Source organism: Musa acuminata, chromosome BXJ2-9 (genome assembly GCF_036884655.1).
Source record: "Musa acuminata AAA Group cultivar baxijiao chromosome BXJ2-9, Cavendish_Baxijiao_AAA, whole genome shotgun sequence".
Classification (NCBI taxonomy): Eukaryota; Viridiplantae; Streptophyta; class Magnoliopsida; order Zingiberales; family Musaceae; genus Musa; species Musa acuminata.
Window position 1 is genome coordinate 5,882,306 of NC_088346.1, and position 15,595 is coordinate 5,897,900.

At 41.7% G+C, this 15,595-nt stretch overlaps 3 protein-coding genes across 4 annotated transcripts; all 3 read right to left on the reverse strand.

The window, feature by feature from the left end:
- Positions 1 to 654: 654 nt before the first annotated feature.
- On the reverse strand, positions 655 to 4,260 carry LOC135622810 (geranylgeranyl transferase type-2 subunit beta 1-like). The gene is made up of 9 exons (XM_065125004.1): positions 3,797 to 4,260; positions 3,564 to 3,717; positions 3,372 to 3,488; positions 2,199 to 2,265; positions 1,886 to 2,034; positions 1,525 to 1,658; positions 1,328 to 1,426; positions 1,145 to 1,220; positions 655 to 965 (listed from the first exon to the last, which is right to left on the reverse strand). Exons 1-9 carry the CDS (start codon positions 3,848 to 3,850, stop codon positions 871 to 873), a joined length of 945 nt encoding a protein of 314 aa, XP_064981076.1. The 5' UTR covers positions 3,851 to 4,260; the 3' UTR covers positions 655 to 870.
- Positions 4,261 to 4,407: 147 nt separating this feature from the next.
- Positions 4,408 to 5,903, reverse strand: LOC135622809 (probable F-box protein At2g36090). Its single transcript, XM_065125003.1, has one exon. It carries the CDS (start codon positions 5,778 to 5,780, stop codon positions 4,770 to 4,772), a length of 1,011 nt encoding a protein of 336 aa, XP_064981075.1. The 5' UTR covers positions 5,781 to 5,903; the 3' UTR covers positions 4,408 to 4,769.
- A 4,079-nt stretch (positions 5,904 to 9,982) lies between these two features.
- LOC135622811 (two-component response regulator-like APRR9) lies at positions 9,983 to 14,115 on the reverse strand. Of its 2 annotated transcripts, none has more exons than XM_065125006.1 (8): positions 13,738 to 14,115; positions 13,493 to 13,654; positions 12,909 to 13,039; positions 12,681 to 12,791; positions 12,398 to 12,527; positions 11,852 to 12,299; positions 10,413 to 11,025; positions 9,983 to 10,308 (listed from the first exon to the last, which is right to left on the reverse strand). In XM_065125006.1, exons 1-8 carry the CDS (start codon positions 14,003 to 14,005, stop codon positions 10,198 to 10,200), a joined length of 1,974 nt encoding a protein of 657 aa, XP_064981078.1. In that variant the 5' UTR covers positions 14,006 to 14,115; the 3' UTR covers positions 9,983 to 10,197. The 2 variants fall into 2 exon arrangements, with proteins under 2 accessions (XP_064981078.1, XP_064981077.1); XM_065125005.1 differs by having other exon boundaries at positions 12,398 to 12,530.
- Positions 14,116 to 15,595: the final 1,480 nt, after the last annotated feature.

Genomic DNA, 15,595 nt, shown 5'->3' on the forward strand with positions numbered 1-15,595 from the left:
AAGGAAGGCGGGCGGATGAGATCGTTCATGCTTCAAACTTGAGCCAATAATCATTTAAATTGTCGACAGGGGGAAGAAAGAAAGCAAGTCGAGCTCTTCAATTTTTATGGAAGGAATCACCACAAACGAAGAAAGGTGGTTGGTTGTTCAGACAAAAAGGAACACGGAGTGCATGCCTGATGGAATTACGGAGCGGTGGGCCTCCGTCGCATGAAGAAGAAAGACGCAAAGGAGAAGGAAGTGAACCAGAAAGAGAACGAGAGCCCTTCGTCTTCCGTCGCCCCTCGCTACCATCTTCTCTGCCGATAGGTTTGTGGGCATTGGCGCTCGTCCCCTTATTTATAGGCGTCCAAAAAAAAGATCGGGAGGCCTACCGCCAACGTCGGTCGAGAAGAAGGAAGGCGGTGAAAGGCACCGCCTCTCTCCGCGACCAGACTTCCTTTCGGAGTAGACGAGGAAAACAATTCCGAGTCAGCTTGAACCGCCACGTAGGAATAACTATCTACGAGTATGATTTTGTTGCATCCTCCATGATGTGAATTTAATTTGGGCGAGAACAGAAGTTAAAGTGTGTGCCACCACATCAACATCAACGCATCGAGGCATTCATTCATATTTATTTGCTGGTCCAAATGACTGTGTAAAAGCAACTAATGATGCGAAGAGGGAAACATGCGATGATATAACTAGTGATGAGGTAGTATTAGTTACAGTAGTCACGTCCACAATAAAAGATTTAGATGGGAATTCGACTCCTCGAAAGCTTTCAAGATGAATACTAGGAAGAGAGGGAGGGGATCACGTCCAGCATGCATACGGGAGGCAGCAATCAAATGCAGCATCCACTTGCTTGTTCGTATCACAGTAGATTCACTTTCTAAAGAAGATTCGATTTACCACATCAACGGGAAGGGCGTAGGCAGGATCTATCGTCTTTAATCCTGGATATTCCATGAGAGAGAGCCCTGTTTATCAATATAAACACAGCCTCAGAAATATGTCCAGAAAAATAACTTTGAAATGATAAAACAGAGAACAAGAGCCAAGACAACTGTGAAGATTTCCAAATATATTGGGCAGAAGAGGTTTAAGCAAAGAAGAAGGGAAAATAAAAAAAAGGAACATGGAAAATGTTGATTAGCACCTGCAACGCCGAAGTAGGTATGAAAAACATCAACTGCGTTGTCTGGTCTATCTGATATGCCTCCATTATCTTTGTCCTGCATTTTGAAAATAATAGCACCACCCAAATAATATACGAAATAATATCCTTCACTTACGATAAAACTTGTTAACAGCAAAAAATTACTAGATAGGATATGCAGACCTGGCAGTTCAAGATGAACCTAGTGAGTTTCTCCTTGTCAATCCAATGAACCCTGTCGATCATAATAAGACTGGATAGTACCCACCAAGAGTAGCAAACCTGCACTGACTTGAATGAGATGTCCATTCAATGAAAAGAAAGGATGAAGGTATGATCTTAAGGGCTAATTAGGAATGACGAGCACTATAGAATCACACATCGGCAAGCTTCTCAGGTCGGCCGTTCAATCCTCCGTCTTTACATTGCCGCTCACACAACCACCAACCAAGCAGGTCCCTGTCGACATGGTGCAGGGAACCCGTGATTGCAAGTGCACCGACACAACAGAAGACTGCATGCCAAACGGTCAGACAAGTATCTTTAAGTAGTACAAAATTTGATGAAGGATGAAGAAGAAACAGCATCAGTATCAACTACAGCAGAGCTGATTGCATTGGTTTTACAATATATGTATGGGATAAGAAATTGATAATTTGACAGACCAAGTAAAACTAGTGGACAAATGCGGCTTAAAATGAAGTACAAGCACGATATAGTAATAGCAAAGAAGAACAATACTCTGGCCAGCATGTGACTCCCCACCGGGTATAGACCCAAATCCACCGTCTAGGTTTTTGCAGCTGACAATGAAATTTACAGCCTTTTCCACATTGATTTTACTTAGACGGCCCAATAGTGAGAGACAACAGATTGCACAATAAGAAAACCTACAACAAAAGTTCATACCAAGTCCTCTGAATATTTTATATCAAGACATTTTAAAATAGCAGGTGAGCAGAGAACTACACCTAGTGGCGATTCCTTGCCATATATCACCAGAACCATTTTATATCATGACAATTTAAAACAACAGGTAAGAAGAGAACTATACCTAGTGTCAATTTCACCCCACATATCACCAGAAAAAGATCCATCTTCATTCTGCAAGCCAGCCACATCTGAATTAAAAATTAAGTGCAACGATAGATGCAGTTGAATTCAATTACAAAACTGTTATAAAGTCACATCTCCTTCTTGACAAATACAATTGCAAAAATGATTCTAGCAAAAAAGTTATCGGTCACAAAACTGTACAAACTTGTAGCAAAAATTCATGCTACAGCCACTTGTACAGTACTAACATATGTAGGACTCCTAAATTCTCATAAACCACCAATTAATCAATCGATTAAAACAATCTAATAAAAAACTTACGGAAATAAACCAACCAAATAACATCCAAATTGATTCAACTAGCATTAAAAAACTTCTTATCTACTGAGAATTCGATTGTTCCAATCTGAACAATGACAAAATTGTGATCGGGTTCAAGCCTTGTATCTGTTACAACCTCCTCTTCCACGCAGCTAATTATCTTCAATCCATGAAGCATCAACAGGTATATTCTCCTGAAACTAAGAACTTCCTATTTAATTTGATTCCATGACTGTTAATCCTGGTAGCAAAAACCAAACATTTTCACAAATTAATAAACTAACATATTCAAGATTTGAGTCGCTTTTAACTATGAATATATGATTTATAGAGCAAATCATCCACCACAATCAACATCATAATTCTCCTTCCTTCAAGTTTAGCGGCTAAAAAGACCTCATAAAATGAATAAACAAGAAGCCTCCTCCTTTTTCCACTCTGTGATCAACAGTCTTCAAGACCAGTTGCATCATATTTCAGAAATCAGAAGTATTGCTTCCTTCTCAGTTGCTAACCTACTTAGTAGCTTAAAAATATCTTATGTGATTTATAAAAATCAAGGTATGAAGTACTTTGTACTTTGAGGTCAACTTTCTTCATACATTCATACAAGAAACGGAAGAGTCTAAATGTACAAAACCATGAGAATGTTTGGATCAGAATGCCATGGATGTCATCCATTAATCAAATTATAAAATAAACAACATGAATAATGGAAAAACATAGCTCAACTATTGTACAACCATAAAAGATGCTAAAAAAGAACGCTTCCAACATCAACCATCAATTAAATTAGCAAAAGTAGAAAATTGTTGAGATATAATCTATAAACTCCAAACGAGAAGGATACAATCCGACACTTTTTCGATATCAAGAACATCAAGCCTGTCGAGAAGTGCTAAAATTTGCACAGCACTGATTGTGTACAAAAGGTGTGGATCATGCCCTAAGTTTCCAGCAAAGCCTCCTGAAATCACACTTTTAAGATGCATCACGCATCTACCACAAAAGAAAGACCTTTTGTTATGGGTAACGAACTTACCACAATCTTTGTCCTGGCATTCCATTACCCAAGACACGACCGCATCTACATCGATAGCTCCAATTTTGTTGAGCAGGTCAAGAGTGGTCAGACCCCAATATGCACCATTCATTCTCAAATGCTCTATCACTAAAGCCTCGAAATCATCCTTCTTCTGATACAAATCGTCAAATTCCCCAATCAATTTCATTCTCACAGAGAAAAAAGAATCCAAGTACGAAAACAAAGAGAACCTTTTCAACCGAGACGATGTACCGCGCATGCTTCTCTTCTTCTAATCCTCCCATCTTCTCTTCAAATCGATCCAATTTTCCAAATCTACGCGAACCTCGGGATTAAATTTCGGAGTAGCACACGAGCCTAGGACGGGTTCGTCGAAGCCTCGGGCCGCGACGGCGTCTTCGTCGGAGAAGTCCTATTCCAGTCGGATCGGACGGGGTTCAAGAAAAGCCCTCGCCTCCAACGTGTGATTTACCTGATTCCGCCAACAAGATGAGTCAAGACGCCGGGACGATCTGCAAGAGGGAGCCCTCGCGTGGTTGCGAGGAGGTTGCTCGTGGGCCTTGAGTGATCTCCAGTCGAGCCCAAAGGTCTCGATGGTTGCGGCGGTTGGGCCCTTATAATGGCCAGCATCGGCTCCTCCATGGCCGACCCAATTCGAGCTACCGTAAGCTGCTTCTGCCACCTCTTCGACGATCCGCATTTTGCCACCCTTCTTCCATATTTGGATACCAGACGACATGATGATGATGTGTGCGTGGAATGGTTGAATACCGAGAGGAGTTGGACAGTATTCAGAATCCTTTACTTGTGGCGAGCGAATTGCTGCTATTAATAAAGAGGATGTGGAAATGCCTGTTATTAGGTGAGTTATTCTTCGCGAAGACCGGATGGGATTACATAACAACCCTAAGATAACCATTCATAATATGTGACCCACCTATCTTTACATCCAAGTATCTATCATTTCTCTAACTAGTATTGCGTTGACCGCTTCGCAGTATCAGTTCAGATATCTGGACCGTCTGATGGTCATCTGCTCATATATCGATCGTCCATTTTCTGGAGGACCCACCTGAGAACTATGGTGACGTGCCACATATATGGTCTTCACATTAAGTGAACGGCTGAGATATGAGGGAAGGTCCCGCTCACGGTTGAGATGTGAAAAGGAGAAGCGAGGGGATCAACCTCTTCCCGGTTCAGCTAGACCGCGCGATCCAACCACCTCGAAACCGCAATTGCGAAGAGTGCCAAGAACGCCGCGCCGCCCACCGCAAGGCAGGCCAGGTCCACCACTCGCTCCCGCCGCGCGGCCGCCTCCTTCCGCCTCTGCCGTCGCCCGACGAATTCTTCCCACTTCCTCTTCTCGACCTCTTCCGCCTCTTCTCTCTTCCTGTCACCCTCTATCGCCGCTTGGATTACCGCCAAGCCGTCCCTGCCGTTCAAGCAGACCCCGTCGATACCCTCCGCCATCAGACTCATCTCGAGCACGTGCCCCGTCTCCTCCCCGCAGGTGACCACCACCCCGAGGGCGCACTCCTCGCCGAGGACCGACGCGAACCGGACCACCGTCTCGCCGGTGATCCAGTGCCGATCGACCGCCGCAGGATGCCGGCTCGTCGCGATCATGGCGCGCCGCCGGTGCGGGTCGATGACGACCCAGCTCAGTGTCAGATCCTCGGGTGAGATGTCCGGTTCGGCTGCGGCCGCGGCAGCGGCAGCGGGTAGCGTAGGCGAGGGCGGCGGAGGTGGGTCCTTCCGGTCGAGGGCATCGATGCGGAAGGGGGCGCCCCTGAACCAGAGGGTGGAGGTGTCGGTCTCGACGACGCGGGATAAGACGAGGGCGCCCTGGTGGTAGAGGTCAACGGCGGAGATAAGCTCGGAGGGGAGGCTGGCATCGTCGTCGGTGAGGACGGTGAGCGGAGAGGGGGAAGGGAAGGCGTCGGAGAAGAAGGAGCGATGAGCGTTGGGGGAGGAGGAGAGGAGGCGGAGGAGGCGGGGGTGGCGGAGGGATGGCCAAGTGGTAACGCAGAGGTCGCGCCAGAGATCGGGCTGCGAGGCGATGGCACGGAGGTGGGTGGTGGCGCAGCTGGCGGCTGCTAGCGCCGGCCCGTCGAGGTGACGGAGGGCGCGGATCAGCATGTCCGAGTGGAGGTCCTCTATGGTGGTGGCGGTGGCGGTTGTGCCACGGGCAGCCTGCGACTGGGTGGCCATAAGAAATTTACCGAGTCGTCGAGGCTCGAACTCGAAAGCTATCAACTCAGCACAGGCGTTGCGTTGATCGAGGAAGAGTGGGGGCTTCGACGGGAGATTGGGATAATGGCAATTATATTCAATAGTTGGCGATATATATATATATACATATTACATATATATATATATATATAGATTTTTGTCGTTAGATTTTTCTTTTTCTCTTTGGATCAGAATGAATGACACGTTTCACACATGTAAGAAGACAAACTCGTTGGCCGGCTTTACGTGGCACAAAACCCCACACGGCTACGAAAAAGCTAAGTGGACGGATATGATCGAATCTTATAGTGTCTCTAATCATTTGGATCGACTGCTAATGAACTCCTAAAAGTCAATATTATATAGGAATGAAACAGTGAATCTAAGAAAAATTACAATCGAATTTTAACATCGGATTCGCTTACCAAAAAAATTACAAGTCCAAAATTTCATCTCACTAATCATTAAGGATTTAATATCTCGCCTTCAAAAGGTCTATATTGTTATATAAGTAACATCATGAATCAAATATATTGTCTTCACGGCACATCCTTTGGAAACAATTCTGACCTCTTAAAACACCATTCACAAGGCCAAATTCTCAGAAGTCTCACTATTTATAGGTCACTAAATGGCGTAGCAAGTTAGGAGCCAATTGAGGGTTGAAAGCATCCTATTGACGAATTATTGTGTTTACATTATTTTCTTTTGTTTAAAATATGGTACATGATGCGAAATGGAAGTGAAGTAGTAGACTTGGATGGAAGGTTCCAATCTTCCTCTAATTATATTTTGTCTTGTTCGTACCTAACGTGCTTATATATTTTTATATATAGAATGAATTATTATTGGCAATGTATGGTAAGACTCAATTTAATGTTACCACCATAGTATTTTATTTGTTTTTTTTTTTTTGTTTTGCTTTTTCGTACCTCCTAGGATTTTTATATTGAATTAAGTTATTGACACGACTCAATTTGATATTACCAGTTTACTGTTCATTATCTTCATGATTAACTTTGTAGTGTGAATTATAAGGTACTCATGGAAGCCACCTCATTGTTACATTTCAGAATTGATTAGATTCAACATAATTTGTTTTCCAAAAGTTTTTGAGCATGAGAATCGAATGTTTATTATTTCTTAAAGATAGATAATTGACACTCAAACTGGTATGAAATTTGATGGGAGAATTGAGAGATTTAAATTTTGAAAACCATACCTATAGTGAGTGCTCTTTTCAAGAATATTATCTAAATCGATTAATAAGAAAATATCATACATATCACTAAGACATTAGACTTGTAATGGTTAATAAGTATCATGAAGGTTCTCCCGTGTGCTCTTTAGACAGGAGGAGCACGAGGTACATATTGATCATGCATGCACCGTATTGATCGATGATGATTGGGATAGCATGACAAGAAAATAAGAACACTAATTCTATTTGCTCTAATCTTGGAGAGTCCAAATCGGGTTTGATGTTTTATTTTTATTTTGTTTGATTCATAGATAATCATCTTCGTTAGCTTCTAATTTGATGGAGATAATCTATCAAATTAATAGTAGTGTCGAAATGAAATAGTCATTTAATATAGTATAAATGTATTCTAATGAGTCTATAAACGAAATAGCCAGTTAAAGTTGTAGTCATATCAAAGAAAGATCGAACAATTTTTCATTATGTAGTTGATATTGGTCATTAATCATAGATGATGAAATTTATTTGTATCTCTTATCTAAGTTTTTTTCTAATAGAAAATATTTATATCTTCTATCTCATGTTCTTTGTCTAATTTTAGTTTGTTCAGGCAAAAGATTACCCTCTCATAAATTCTTTTAATTGTCAATGTCTATTAATCTATTTATCATGGGTATGAAAAGCATAGGGTAATTTTTTTTAAAAAAAATTATATCTTTTTTTTTACCAACTTTTTCCATTTATTCTTATATAATATTCATTATTTTCAAAAAGATTAAATTACCCCTCGCTTTTGTCTTGTCAAGTCACCTCTGCATTACTGTCTTCTCCCCTACTATCTTCCTCCAACCTCAAAGATACCGGTGAGCAACATGACATTGTCTCGATGACTTTCGTAGTATATCGTACGAATCGTATGACTTTGTAACTCTCTTACTATAGACCTCACATTCATCCTCTATAATGCTTTCAACTTTTTAAACATAAGTGTATTACCCCCACATGGTCACACACTCGCCCATCGCTTGCTAAAGCCACCTTGAAAGTATTGATAAGGATCGACTGGAGCATCAAGGAGGCCAGGGCCTCTTCCGAGTGAAATCTTACACATTGTAGAAGGTGAATAGTAACACAATCATAGTCATTGTATCGTTAGTGTATTCAAGATAAATAAATATATATATATATATATATATATATATATATATATATATATATATATATATATATATATATATATATATATATATATATATAATAGAACATGAGTGATGATAAAGGGCAAAGGTGATGGTGACTAATGGGATGGAGGTGAAGGATAATATCATTTTTTATAAAATAAAAGATATTTTTTTAAAAATAATAAATAAAAAAGATATATTAATAAAAAAATAAAAATATTTTTTTTAAGAATACTCCTAGAAGCATATAAGGAGTTTAGTATTTATTTATCTGAGTTAGGAATGAACCAAAAGCATTATTTTTATTATTATTAGCTTAATAAAAAAAAATATTCCTTTTAATACCATGTTGGTATAGCATGTCCTGTCATCTTTAAAAGTCGATGTGACATATGTCCAATACGCATTGATGACAAAGTCAACTTTTAATTTGACTAAGGACATTGTTTTGTATAAATCTGACCAAAAACAGATATCATATACTGTACCCTAAATTGTCTAATTTCTAATGGAAAACAAAATATTTCTGTGTCCGATGTCAAACATACAATCAAATCAAGCATTTAAAGACACATCGTCGACAAAGAAACAGCTCCAACCCTCTTAGATCCACAAGTGTATCCAATCTACATTAGCCCGTGGTTGTCATGATCGAGAAGTGCACGTTAAAGCGCTCACATAAAGGAAACAACAACAGATGGTGTCGAGTGGGCCTCAAAATGGTTCGGCTTTCCCCTTCACCGCGAGAAAAGGAAACGGGCGGGCGGGCGGACGGGCGGACGCACGCACGCAGCCGCTCACATCCAACTTCCCTACGCTCCTCTCTTTGTTTCATTGCCTTGCGGTCTCTTCGTTCGCCGAAGAGCACCAAAGTACAGACGACGGCTTGGAGCAGCCGACGCCATCGACCGATCACCACCACATGGAAAAAGTGGGTGCGTAACCACGGAGTAGTTTGCCGGTCACTTTCGCTGGGCTCTTTGTTTCTTTAGATTAGTAGCTCTTCCGAGACTTGGAAGATTCATCTCTCCAAGCTTGGATTGGTTGGCACATGTCTTCATCAAGATTGATTCAAATTAAATAGAGGTTCATCTTTTGTAGGATTGTAGGTGCCAAAATGCTAAACGAAAATGAAGTATATTATTAGATATCATAACTCTCTCCCCCCTATAATTTTTAGAGGCATTGAAATCAGAAAAGATAATGTATTATCACATTGGAGCAATAAAGATCTTTGAAGACCGATGACATCCCACATGTTCTTGAAATAACAACAGTTTCTAGAGAGAGAAATATATGATGTTAGGCTAATCTATGTTTTATGGATTCGGGTGTCATTCGTATTGTAGTCAACCCAAGATTTGTGGCAGACAAATGTCAAAAAGAGTGTTTCTCATCTCTGATCACAAAAGTACAAATACACCTAAAAAGGACAAGATATAAACAGGAATCTTCCGGATGGGAATTCAACAAGATATAATATCCAACGCTTAGGATCAGCAATGCCATACGAGCTCACTGGATTTGGTCGTGGCAAGACGATGCATGAAAGAGGATAAGTATCACACTGCAACACTTCAGAACCTAATATGAACATAAACATTACCTGCTGTTTTATTCTGTGGTGGTCAGCTTTGAACGAGTTAAATCATCAGTTCTGTATTTGCTGCAAGATGGTAATTCAAGAATGTCGGACCATCTGACCATAGCAAGTATTAATTTCCAGAGTGATCAGCAATTCCAGACCTTGTCGCAAGGAGGGTCTACAAACAGATGACAATTTCCAAGCAGTGTAGATGTGGGGATATAACTGTGCTACTCCCATCTTTAGTATGAGAACCTGTGAAAATATTGTCTCACCTATCTCCTTCGGATTACGAGCTAACAACATGGACGAGAACCGTGCAGGGTAATTGAGGACATCGATAAAAGAGAACACCCGATGTCAAATTTACCTCATAATTACTTGACAGGACATCAAGTTTGAAGGAAAATTTATGGTAAGTCACTCGAGTTAGTCTTCTGATTCTGTTACAGTTGCCGAATTAGTTGCTTTTTTACGCACAAATTGCCCTTTTATCCTCAGCCGCTGTTCTGCTAGCGTCTTCCTACTGTGGTATCTAACCTGCCAAAGCAAAGTACATCAAGGAACATTAGTGCTATCCATCGTGAATTTTTCGATGAAGAAGTATATTCATGTGCACGAATTAAAGTCATTCATCCCATTACCTTTTTCTCAAAGCATCTGTCTTTTCTTTTCAAGCGGAATTTTATTAATGCAGCCTCTCGACGAGCACGATCACAATCCAACCCTTCTCTGCCAGAGTTCTGGATGAATATATCATTCCAATTTTCTAAAGAATTGACTGCATTTGCAGCAGCTTCTGTAGTCTTGTCACAATCATTTTTTCCACAAACCTTGTAAATATCCTGGTTAGAGCTGGCACTCTGATTGGATTTTTTCAAAGGAGTGCAAGAGGTTGCTCCTGGATCCTCTGAGGCAGACAAATTTTGTGGTTGAGAGGATTCAGGGTAGAACATTGGTTGCAGGATGGTATGATATCCTGCACACATGCTTTGGTAAGGAATCTCTCCAACAGAAACTGGCACTGACAAAATGCCAGACTGGGGATGCCGAAAAAAGGAATTAGCCCCATCAGAGGAATGACCAACCGAAGCATTCTCTCGTACAGGATGAGAAGGAAAAATGGTACCATCCTTCTCATTAAAGGAGCTATTTGTACTGACATGCGGCTGAGGTTTATCGATGGATTCTCTGGTGTGAATGAATAAAGAAGAAACTGGCTTTTGAGAAGAATGATGCATCTTTTTGTCACCATACCTGCAAGATTCATCACTCTTGTTGAAAATGAAATGACATTATATCAATTTAGAAGCAATTTTGACTGAAAAATTTTCTAGTACAAGTATCGAAAGATAATGGTTAATTACAATCTGTAAAATGCTTCAAACTATCAGCTACAGAGCTATTGAAATCTATTACAAATTAACATCAGGCTCTGCCTGCATTCACAGGTTTCTAATTCTAATCAATCTTAGTTTGTGTCTCTTCCCATAAAAATGAAAGCACCAGCACCAGACAGAAAAAAAGGAAAATGAGTATATTCACACAGTCCTAGGTAATACAGGTAATGAAGTGTAAATTATAATTAGTATGGCTATTATAGGACTCACTTATGCAAGCAGTTTAGTGAAGTTATCCTTTGTTATTTTGGAAGATAGTAATATGGAAAGGTAATTTGATCATTTAAAAATTGGTATGAAGGAGTACATTCCAAAATTAACAGATTTTTCTTGGCCTTCCCATTTGAGATTAGCATAAAATCTTTCAAAAATTAGTGAGAATATCACAATGAGTCTTTTACAAATTATTGCATAGTGGAATCAAATTCTTTTTGAATAGGAAGCCTCTACACGCAAACTAGTTCGAAAGATTGGTGTCAGGTCATGAGCAATAAAAATGTCTCAAAATTGATGGAAACAATTAAGTTTTTGCCGAAAGCCAGAAATACTAAAACTCGGTTCACAAAGTTTATGCAAAAGACTCATAAAACAACAAAGGATGAGTAAGCAATAACATCAATAACATAGCAAGCCTTTTAGAAAATAGAAGCTACAGCAAAATGAATGTTTCATAAAAAGATTACCTTGAAAAAGCAGAGGCATTAGAATGGTTCAGGACATGCTTTTCCTTGAACTCCAGACTTACACAGCCATTAATTTGTGGTCTTCTCAAAGAAAGCTCATGTAGCTGGGAGGAACCAAATTCATATGTACTCTTTCCATGAGAAGATGTTGGGGTTTCACACAGGACATCATCCCTAAATGAAACCTTTCCCAAGGCTGCAGACATACATCTTCGGCTACCTCTTGGTTCAATGAAGTTTATGACATTCTGCAAAATATCTGTTGTAGCATCAGGTTGACAGTATGGCTTTGGTTCAATGTCCTCACGGTTTTTGAGTCTCAGAAATGCCAGTTCTTCCTCCCTAGACGTGGATGTATTATACAAAAAAAATTTATCCTCTTTATGCCCCAACGAAAAAGCCTCTTGAATTGACTGATTGACCTGGGCCTTCGGTTCAGAAGCTTCATCTGCAAAGGTAAAATTTATTCAGTATAAGAGCTTGATGATAAGGCTCCAAAATTTCTCATCCCATAAAAAAGAATTCATTGAAAGAACAGTTGACAACCTCTGGTTTCATGATCATCATAATTCTTTGATTGATTTGTGATAACTTCGGTGCCATTACCAGGATCCTCTGCTTTTGGCATGTTCTTCTGGACAATTTTGTTTTCCATCTCTGGCTTACTACCGGAAATCTGCTAAAATATCATGCAACCACTTGAGATACCACAGAAAAGCTAAATAATTGATCATGATTGCACAATGTTCTTAACAGGAAAAATAATCAAACAACCATGATAAATGAAGTGCACTTGTTGTAGAGAAAAAAATTAACAAGGTTCCCTTACCTGAGCATCACCCCTATCACTGTTTTCCCCAGTCTTGGATCCATTCCCAGAATTCACACTCACATGATTGATAGCAGCAATGTTGTCCGAGGCAGCTGTGCTCCTACTTGACTGCATCAAGAGTTTAGTCAAGAAAATCATTGTCAGATGCTTCACAAATAATCTACCAATCAACTGACCGAGCGCGTGGCTAATTTGTCGCCATATTAACTAGCACTTTGAGCATACCCAACGCCTCCTCCAAACATGCTGCCATAAGTTCCGCAACTCATTCTTCCTTACTGGTTTCACAAGAAAATCTACAGCACCATTTAGCATGCATTTGTGCACAACACTGATAGAATCTCGGGAGGACATCACTGTAACGGAAAGCACCATCATAGACTTATCAAGATAGATATACAAATATCTAACAGAGAGATTGCTCGTCTCTAGGTTTCAAAGTAACCATGCAATTTCAAATAAATGGTTTATTTATGTTAAAAGATCATAAAAACAAAAAAAAAGTAGCAAACAAAGATCGATCAAACCAATCAATGGTGAGAATGATACTGACTCCAATGCCAAAATTGACAATTCAGGCAATTTTACAGCATGGGAAATCCTACATATATGAAATCATTATAGAGCAGGATACTCCAAATAAAATTGCCGACATAGTAAAGAAGAAGATCATAGTGTCGGGGTGAACCCTAACACATAGCCTAAAGTTGGCATTTTGAGCGACCCATCTAAGGTGGAACCAAACAATCGGAAAGAAGGTCAGTTATAAGGGCGCTGGAGTAATCGTTGGGTTGGTTTCAGCGACTTACTGATCACAGGAATGTTTTTGCACTGCTCGGCAGCCATAATTTTGGAGAGCAACCCAATCCCGGAAAGCGAAGGTATGTCCACCTCCGTGAGCACGAGGTCGAAGTTGTAGCGCTTCTCCTTCAAGACTTCCCACGCCTTGAGCCCGTCCGCGACCGCCACGACTTCGACCATACCAATTTAAAGAATCAAACGTTGGAAGCTCCCCGATCAGATTGGAGGGCAGAGGGGAAGTGGAGAGACATACCGTTGTAGCTGCATTTCCGGAGCAGCACCATGACGATGTGCCGGGTGGAGTCGTCGTGCTCAACGACGAGGATGCGGAGTGATCTCCGGGGGAGGAACCTCTCCCACCGAACCACCTGCAGTTCGGATCTCGGGCCGGCACCGACCGCGACGCTCTCCCCTGTCCGCACCGCATCGTCAGCGTCGCGCGATCCTCCCCCGCTGTCCCTCGCATCCGCCGTAGCCGTTGGCGCCCCCTCGTCCCGATCACTCCTCACCCCCACCTCCATCGTGCAACAGAGAGAGAGGGAGAGGGAGAGGGAGAGAGAGAGGAGTGAGGGAGGAGGCAAAATGAGATTTTTGGTCGAGTGGGGATGAAACCGGTGGCCACGGCAACTCGAGCGGGGAGGAAGAAATATCCTATAGTCGTGGCGGGTGCGGATCCAGCAGGCCACGCACAACGCGCGACAGCAAGAACTCACCACTCATAATACGATACCATCCTGGGGTCCACAATATACGGCTAAAAGCACCAGCTATGATTGGGTGAAGGAGAGTGACATGTGTTTTTCATGGTACAGTGGATCGGTGGAAGAGGAAATGGAGAACACATCAGCGCTGGGAAGCGAATGGGGATAGAGATCGGGAATTAAAAGCATCCGACGCGGCCGCACCGGTAGCCGCTCCTTCGCGAGGTGCGCTCACCGGCCACTCGTCCTCCCCACTTCCCACGGGAGAGAGATCTTTTCCCCGTCCCCGCCGCTCTCTCTCAGCTTGACTTTTTATGATGGCGGAAGTGCAGCCTATGGAAGCGATGGCCGAAGTTGGAATGAAATCCGAGTGTGTATCTCTCTCTCTCTCTCTCTCTCTCTCGCTTGTTTGAGAATCTCGAGTGTGTATTATGATTCTCGTTATTTAGTTTTATAAAAATCAATCAATACGATCCGACTTTTCTAATCGTGATATAATATTCTCTGAATTCAATACAGTACGATCACAAAAACTTTCGACGTCTCCTATTTTGGTTTTTCGTAAATAATGTTCTTATTTTTGTAATTCCGTAAAAATGTTTTCTCCATCTTCGTCATTTGATTTTTCTCATCAATGTCACAGTATTAGCTGGAATTGCCTAAGGTATAAGGAACCCTTGTGGCTAAGACCCGAACTTAGCTTGGGTTACCTAAATCACGAGACATCCTTGCGACAAAGACGCAAACTTAGCTTGCATTGCCTAAGTCACGCTTCGCCCTTGCGATATTGCTCCGCAAAGATCAGTCCACTTGCAACCTCTCGCAGGTCTCGAAGGACCTGTAAAAGAGAAAGTTAATTAGTTCGAAAGAACGAGCAACGGATAAGTCCCAACGTCTTGCGAAAAGGGGAAGCTTTACAAGTAATTCAGCAATCACCTTGCGTGCACGAGAGAAAAGAGGGAGAGGGGGAAAATAAGGACTTTAGAGGGTTGAACGAACAGTTGCAAGTCCACAAACAGCTGCTCACCGGGTGCCAGACACGACAATAAGTTCCCGTCAAGGTAACGTGCGAACTTGTGAAAGGTTATTCAACGCCCGACACTATACCGAAGCCCCATCCAGCCCTGTGCCACCCGAGGGGTTCAAAGGGGCTGAGATGGCTGACGTTTTGGTGAGCGGAGGCGTCTAGACTTATCCGTTGCTCGTTCTTTCGAACTAATCAACTTTCTCTTTTATAGGTCCTTCGGGACTTGCGAGAGGTTGCAAGTGGGCTGATCTTTGCGGAGCAATATCGCAAGGGCGAAACACGACTTAGGCAACGCAAGCTAAGTTCGCGTCTTGGCCGCAAGGGTGTCTCACGCCTTAGGCAATTCCAACTAAAACCGTGACATTGTGGTATCAAAGCGATGT